We start from the raw sequence: 8,361 nt of genomic DNA, 5'->3' as shown, positions 1-8,361 counted from the left end.
CCTTTCCTTCTCTTTTTTCCTTCCTTCCTTCCTTCCTGCACAGATCTGCACGTTCCCCCCCCCCAATAGCTAGCAATCCAAAACAGTCCAGTGGCACCTTTAAGACCAAGTTTTATTCAGGTACAAGCTCTCCCTCCTCTGCTAGGGCAGATCTGCATGTCCCCCCCCCAATAGCTAGCCATCGAAAACAGTCCAGTGCAGCCTGAGCGGTGGGTGTTGCCTTCTGTCACACTTCCGGTGATGTCAGGGGGTGTGGCATATGCAAATAAGTTATGCTAACGAGTTATGCTAATGAACTCCTGCACCTCTTTTTCTACGAAAGGACCCCTGGAGAAGGCTTTTTGCCAGGCATGAGGGAGCGAAGATGTTTTTGGTTAAGTTTTGTAGCTCAAATAAGGTGCGTGGTTTTCGAATAATGGGACAGCGCAATAGCTGCTACCCTTGTCTTGTTTTAGATTCTGGAACGATTGTAAGGCAGATGCCAGTGATTAAAGGGATAAGAGCTTGAAGGCTTTTGGGGTAAGTGTAATGTGTAGTGGAGGGGGCATGGTGGCTCAGAGGTGAAGACGCTAAGCTGCAGACCGGAAGTGTCTGTAGTTCAGCAGTTCGAAACCTGAGTGCCGTGTGACAGAATGAGCTCCCGTCTCTGGCCCCGGCTCCTGCCAGCCTAGCATTTTGAAAACAAGAAATTTCAAGTAGTTAAACAGGTACCGCTTCGGTGGGAAGGTAAGAGCATTCCATGCGCCTCAGCGTCTAGTCATGCCGGCCACGTAACCACGTAGACATCTTCGGACAGCGCTGGCTCTTTGGCTTGGAAACGGAGATGAGCACCGCCCCCTAGAGGCAGATTCAACTGGCTTTCGAGCAAGGGAAACCTTTTTAATGTGTAGTGGAGGGAATGTAAATTGTACATTGAAGATATAGAACTTCCATGTCTCAGAAACTACGTTGCGGGAGGTGCGTTTGTTTTACTTTAGGTTTGACTACTCAGAAGCAGATATGTCTTTGAGGGAGTCCCACGAAACAGGTTCTCCAGCTATCCCCTTCCCCTAAGACTGGAGACCACCTTTGTACGGAGAAGGAAGCTTCTCGACGTCATCTGAGACAAATTTTGTCGTTAGGTCTTGTTTCTTATAAAGCATCTCGGGATTGGAATATTAGCGCGCTGTCAAAGTACACAGCATTATAATACTTGAAAAACTATACTCCTTAGCAGTAACTTCGAGCCCAACCGCGCCTCTTCAGTACCGGCTCTAGATGCCAATGACCCCAACTTTTTGCCATTTGCCCACTTGCAGCAAGTCAACCCTGATATGCCGATAAAGGTTATTGGAATTGGAAGTCAATCCTCAGCCCCAATCCTCCCACCCTTGACAGCCACCAAGCGATGCTCTAGGAATTTCTCCATGTCTCTGAGTTCTTTACCATAAAGGTTTGGGGAAATTCCTAGAGCATCGCCCAGAAGTGACATCATGTTCTTCCCAAACTCCATCCTCTCTCAGGCACCTCCTTCAAAATCACTTAGCATTCGTCAAGGCCCTGCTGGCATCCCTAGGGACCCCTAGTTTTCCTACCCCAAGTGTGGGCACCTTTCACCTCATGCCACGCGACCGTCTCATACCTTGTAGTGCTGCCAGGTGGTGAAGAAGTTGACCGACCCGTCCTGTCGCCGCTGTATGACGGTCCATCCACCCCCATCGTAATCCTGGTCACACCAGGCCTGGAAGATACCAGGGGAGCCCGCTGGCTCCAGCATGGTGACTCCGGTGGCCTGCCCATCTTGCTGAGCCGCTTGACAGTCCTGCCAAGGCCCTGTGCCAGGAAAAGAAAGGCGATCCATTAGGGCAGAATTCTGACACACGGTGAAGGTTTCCCAGGTATCTCCTGGGAACTGGCGGAAGGGTGTGGGGAACTTACCGGCAATGGATTGGCCTACCCTGGTGTCTTAGCACCGTTCTGCTGGTGATGCGGGGATGCTCTGGTATTTGGGCGAGGGTAGAAGACGTTTTTACCATAGAGCTTTTGTTCCCATACCAGAGCGTTCCACGTTGCCAGCGATGCAATGACATCACTCACTTCTGGTTGAAGGAATCTTAGGTTATCAGAGTGCTCAAGAGAGCCAGTTTGGTGTGGTGGTGAAGTGCGTGGACTCTAATCTAGGAGAGCCGTGCCCAAAAATAGCCCTGGGGGTCCCCAACATTTTTGTGCCTGGAGACATACTTGGAATTCTGACACACGGTGGAGGTTTCCCAGGTATCCCCTGGCAACTGGCGGAAGGGTGTGGGGAACTTACCGGCAATGGATTGGCCTACCCTGGTGTCTTGGCACAGTTCTGCTGGTGATGTGGGGATGCTCTGGCATTTGGGCGAGGGTAGGAGACGTTTTTACCACAGAGTTTTTGTTCCCATACCAGAGCGTTCCATGTTGCCAGTGATGCAATGACATCACTCACTTCTGGTTGAAGGAATCTTAGGTTATCAGAGTGCTCAAGAGAGCCAGTTTGGTGTAGTGGTTTAAGTGCGGGGACTCTAATCTGGGAGAACCGGGTTTGATTCCCCACTCCTCCACTTGCACCTGGCTGGATGACCTTGGGCAAGCCGTAGTTCTGATAAGAGCTGTTCTTGAAAAAAGGAGTTTGTAAGCCGCTCTGAGACTCCTTTGGGGAGTGAAGGGCGGGGTATCAATCCAATCTCCTCTTCTTCTTTTACCTCGCAGGGTGTCTGTTGTGGGGAGGGGAAGGGAAAGGAGATTGTAAGCCGCTCCAAGACACCTTTAGGTAGTGAAGGGCGGGGTATAAATCCAATTTCTTCTCTTCTTCTTCTTCTCAAGGCACGAAATGCAGCAGGGTCTATATGGTTTGTGTGTGGTGCTGAGGAACAAAGTTGCACACAGAACCACTTCACCTTTTCAAAACTAATGTGAATCCTTTCTTGTCAGGAAATCCATTCTAGACAAGATAGAACAGTGACAGGACTCTAATCTAACTAGCTAGGATGGATAAAGATGCAGAAGGAAGTGCCCTCATCGTGCCAAGATGGAGAAGAGTGTTGAGAGGAGGAGGAGGTGAAGAAAAATGAAAAGAAGGAGAAGGAGGAAAGGAGGAGGAAGAAGGAGAAGGAGGAGGAGAAGAAGGAGGAGAAGAAGGAGGAGGAGGAGTAGATTGGATTTATACCCCGCCCTTCACTCGGAGTCTCAGAGCGGCTTACAAACTCCTTTCCCTTCCCCTCCCCAAAACAGACACCCTGGGAGGTAGGTGGGGCTGAGAGAGCTCTTTCGAGGACTGCTCCTGAGCGAACAGCTCAGAGAGAACTGTGACTGACCCAAGATCACCCCAGTGGCTGCATGTGGAGGAGTGGGGAATCAAACCCGGCTCTCCCAGATTAGAGCCAGCACTCCTAACCACGACACCAAACTGTGTGCAGAGTCTGCCGGAAGGAAGGATGATTCCCTAAGAGCAGCAATCTACACGTCGAAGCATCAGAGCAGTAGAAAGGAAAGATGTTCAAGGTCCTGACCTCTCTATCGCTCTGACTCTCTATAGTCCTCCTCTGGATTTCCGGAGCATGAGCGTTCAAGAGTCAAAATTCCCTTCGTCACCTGGGGAGGATTATTCATTTACTGTCAAGAACTTCCCACATTAATAAAAATAATTTGGGACTCCTGACTCAACTTCCCCTATTGCTAGGGTTGCCAGATGATAAGAACATAAGGACATCCTGGATCAGACCTGGGGGCCATCTGGTCCAGCATCCCGTCTCACACAGGGGCCAGCCAGTTCCTCTGGAGGGCCAGCAACAGGGCAGAGAGGCCTCGGCCTTCCCCTGATAAGGACACCAGAAGAGCCCTGCTGGGTCAGACCAGGGAGGGTCCCTCTAGTCCAGCCTCCCGTCTCACACAGGGGCCAGCCAGTTCCTCTGGAGGTGCAGCAACAGGGCAGAGAGGCCGAGGCCTTCCCCTGATAAGGACACCAGAAGAGCCCTGCTGGGTCAGACCAGGGAGGGTCCCTCTAGTCCAGCATCCCGTCTCACACAGGGGCCAGCCAGTTCCTCTGGAGGGCCAGCGACAGGGCAGAGAGGCTGAGGCCTTCCCCTGATAAGGACACCAGAAGAGCCCTGCTGGGTCAGACCAGTTAGGGTCCCTCTAGTCCAGCATCCCGCCTCACACAGGGGCCAGCCAGTTCCTCTGGAGGGGCAGCAACAGGGTAGAGAGGCCGAGGCCTTCCCCTGATAAGAACGTCAGAAGAGCCCTGCTGGGTCAGACCAGGGAGGGTCCCTCTAGTCCAGCATCCCGTCTCACACAGAGGCCAGCCAGTTCCTCTGGAGGGCCAACAGCAAGGCATAGAGGTCGAAGTCTTCCCCTGAGGTTGCCTCCTGGCTCTGCGATTCAGAGGCTTAGTTCCTCTGAATGTGGAGATTCCCCTCAACCACCATTGCTAGCATCCTCCGTGAATCTGTCTCATCCCCTGAAAAATCCTGTGGCCATCACTCCATCCCCGGCAGCGAATTCCACCTTTGAATCCCTCTCTGTGCAAAGTAGTCTTTCCTTTTGTTCATCCTGAACCTACTGCCCATCAGCTTCATTGGATGCCCTCGCGTTCTAGTGTTTTGGGAGGGGGGGGAGTTCTCGTCCACTCTCTCAAAAGCTCATACCCCCAAATGTCTTGTTGGGCTCTACGGTGCTACCGGACTGGAATCCAGCTCTTCTGATGAGTCGTTGAGGATTTTTGCTTGTTTGTTTCTGCACGTGCTCCATGATGGTGTCTTGGGCGATGCCCAGATTTACCAAAAAACCCATTTTTCCATGAGGCAGGTTGAGTTCTCTTTGCAGAAGGGGCAAAAGGCGGGATGTAATTATTTTAATAAGTAAATTAATAACAGGGAACGGGTCCGTCTCCTCCCGGAGAGGGCCTGCGTTCTTGCTTTATGGTACATGTCAGCCGCAGAAGCCTGCCAATAAATCAAAAGCTTCCCCCCAAAAAACTTCTGTTTGTTGTTCTGCCAAATTTCTGCACCAGGTGGGAGTACTGCATGCCCCAAGATGAAAGGCGTGCGGGGCGGGGTGTGTGTGTTATTCATATAGGCAAAAATATTTTTATTTGGCTCTGGGCTACAGATGTCTCAGCCTCAGGGAAGGCACAGGGTCCCCGCACAGACTACGTGGGGAAAGGGAACATGTGTTGCCAGAGATGGGGGAAGGAGATATTATCGAGGAGCTGCGGTGGCTCAAGTGGTGAAGATGCTGAACGGCAGGCTGCGGAAGTGGGTCGTTCAGCAGTTCGAGACCCGAGTGTGCCGCATGATGGAGTGAGCTCCCGTCTCTAGTTCCAGCTCCTGCCAACTTAGCCGTTCGAAAGCAAGAAATTGCAAGTAGATAATAGGGACCACTTCGGTGGGAAGGGAACAGCGTTCCATGCACCTTGGTGTTTAGTCATGCCGGCCACATGACCACGGAAACGTCTTCGGACAGCGCTGGCTCTTCGGTTTGGAAACGGAGGTGAGCACCGCAATCCTAGAGTCGGATTCGACTGGCTTTCGAGCAAGGGAACCTTTACCTTTACCTTTTATTGTAAGAGGGTTCACGTCTGCACGTTTGTAAAAAATAAAAGGAGTGGATTGGTTTTGTCCGGGATGTGGAACCATCCATGTAATAGTGACGGATGAATGGCGAAAGCCGATGCAGACACAGACTCATCCAGCTGCCTTCTACTGAATCAGTCCATCGGTCCATCAAGGTCATATTGTCTACTCAGACTGGCAGCTGCTCTCCAGGGTCTCAGGTGGAGGTCCTTCAACTGTAGGTGTCCAGGATTGAACCTGGGACCTTCTGCATGCCAAGCAGAGGCTCTGTCACTGAGCCACAGCACCTCCCCAAATGCCTTATACTGATGGACCCTTGGTCCATCAAGGTCAGTATTGTCTGCTCAGACTGGCATCAGCTCTCCAGGGTCTCGGGCAGGGGTCTTTCACATCATCTCCTGACTGGTCCTTTTAACTGGAAATGGCAGGGATTGAACCTGGGACCTTCTGCATGCCAAGCAGAGGCTCTGCCACTGAGCCAGGGTCTCAGGTCAGGGTCTTTCTCATCACCAAGAAGACAGAGCATCACTGTCCCCAGACATAAGAACATAAGAGAAACCATGTTGGATCAGGCCAGTGGCCCATCCAGTCCAGCACTCTGGGTTACACAGGGGCCAAAACCCAGGTGGCCATCAGGAGGTCCACCAACAGGGCCAGAACTCCTGAAGCCCTCCCACTGTTGCCCCCCCCCAATTACCAAGAAGACAGAGCATCCCTGCCCCCAGACATAAGGGAAGCCATGTTGGATCAGGCCAGTGGCCCATCCAGTCCAGCACTCTGTGTCTCACACAGCGGCCAAAACCCAGGTGACCATCAGGAGGTCCACCAGCGGGGCCAGAACTCCAGAAGCCTTCCCACTGTTGCCCCCCCCAATTACCAAGAGGACATAGCATCACTGCCCCCAGACATAAGAACAAAAGGGAAGCCATGTTGAATCAGGCCAGTGGCCCATCCAGTCCAGCACTCTGGGTCACACAGTGGCCAAAACCCAGGGGCCATCGGGAGGTCCACCAGCGGGGCCAGAACTCCCACTGTGACCCCCCAAGCACCAAGTAGACAGAGCATCACTCCCCCAGACTGTCGCAGTTCCATCTATACCTTGTGGCTAATAGCCCCTGATGGACTGATATTAGAAAGACAGCATAACTTTTATGGGAAAGCTGGATTCTAGTCCAGTTGTGCCTCAGGGACCAATGACATTTTTTTTGGGGGGGGGGACTCTTGCTCTTTTCTACTGCTACAGACAGACTAACACAGCTGTCCCTTTTGGTCCATCTCCACAGAAGTTAATCCGTTCACAGTAAGTGAAATGTAGCTACATGAGTATGTCATGTAAGATGGGCATCTGTTTTGTAAGTCAAATTTCTTTCTCTTGTTGCCATCAAAATCAGGTCATCTTTGTAATTTTTTGAACAGCATTTTCCCCTTAACTGGGAAACGTGGAGGATAGTGGATACTGCATAAATCTTCTGTGCTTCCAAGCCAATTGATTAAAAAAAACACACATTTAACCCAATACATCATGGGGCATTTAAAAAGACAGCTGGGTGTGTTGTTCTCCATCACCCTGCCAAAGAAGTTTGGAATTCACTTCAAAACGTACAGTTCTGTGCAGCGCAGAAAGCATACTGACACAGATGTCATAATGTTGTACTATTATCTTTTGCACACATCTCACATACTCTTCTCCCAAATGTGAACCGTTTTCAACATCTGCAACAGGCCAGATGTGCTTAAAAGAGGGATGGAGGGGGTGCCGCTCGTAAATCTTGTTTATGTGATGAGATAACTGAGCTCGTTGAACTTACTTCAGCTTAGGGTTTGTTTATATGACTCAAAGTTCACCGCAAAGCTGGCGCTAGACAGAACCATCAAGGGGTTTTGTTCCACTTCAAAAAGCGTAAGAATGTAAGAAGAGCCCTGCTGGATCAGACCAGTGAGGGTCCATCTAGTCCAGCACCTTGTCTCAAACAGTGGCCAGACGGTTCCTCAGGAGGGCCAACAACGGGCTACAGAGGCCGAGGCCTTCCCCTGAGGAGAACACCAGGAGAGCCCTGCTGGGTCAGACCACTGAGGGTCCATCTAGTCTAGTATCCTGTCTCGCACAGGGGCCAGCCAGTTCCTCTGGAGAGCCAACAACAGGGCAGAGAGGCCGAGGCCTTCCCCTCATAAGAACATCAGAGGAGCCCTGCTGGGTCAGACCAGTGAGGGTGCACCTACGGTAGTCCAGCCTCCCGTCTCTCACAGGGGCCAACCAGTTCCTCTGGAGGGCCAGCAACGGTACAGAGGCCAAGGCCTTCATAAGAACATAAGAAGAGCCCTGCTGAGTCAGACCAGGGAGGGTCCATCAAGTCGAGCATCCTGCCTCACACAGTGGCCAACCAGTTCCTCTGGACAGCCCACAACAAGGCATAGAAGCTGAGGCCTTCCCCTGATGTTGCCTCCTAGCTCTGAGATTCCGAGTATTAGTGCCTCTGAATGTGGAGGTTCCCCTCAGCCACCATGGCTAGTAGCCATTGACAGTCTTATCCTCCATGAATCTATCTAATACACTTTTAAAGCTGTTTATTCCTGGGGCCATCACTGCATCCTCTGGCAGCAAACTCCACATTTTAATCTCTCACTGTGTAAAGTAGTACTTCCTTTTGTCCGTCCTGAACCTACTGCCCATCGGCTTCACTGGATGCCCTCAAGTTCTAGTGTTTTGAGAGAGAGAGAGAAAGAGAGAGAGATCTTTGTCAGTTCTCTCCACGCCTTGCATCATTTTATAAATCTCTATCATGTC

At 51.4% G+C, this 8,361-nt stretch overlaps 1 protein-coding gene across 1 annotated transcript in view; it reads right to left on the bottom strand.

Moving 5' to 3' along the window:
* The window catches only part of LOC107110000 (angiopoietin-related protein 2-like), a gene marked incomplete at its 3' end in the record, with an annotated part of 16,838 nt that overhangs the window by 2,774 nt on the left and 5,703 nt on the right, over window positions 1–8,361 (bottom strand). Inside the window, exon 3 of the mRNA XM_015410711.1 lies at window positions 1,622–1,812. Coding sequence (XP_015266197.1) covers window positions 1,622–1,812 — 191 coding nt within the window. The remainder of the gene's footprint in view (window positions 1–1,621; window positions 1,813–8,361) is intronic.

Source organism: Gekko japonicus, unplaced genomic scaffold, assembly GCF_001447785.1.
Source record: "Gekko japonicus isolate JY-2015 unplaced genomic scaffold, Gekko_japonicus_V1.1 scaffold7221, whole genome shotgun sequence".
Lineage (NCBI taxonomy): Eukaryota > Metazoa > Chordata > Lepidosauria > Squamata > Gekkonidae > Gekko > Gekko japonicus.
Note: the sequence above shows the minus strand (reverse complement) of the source record. Positions and strands in the feature narration are given on the sequence as shown.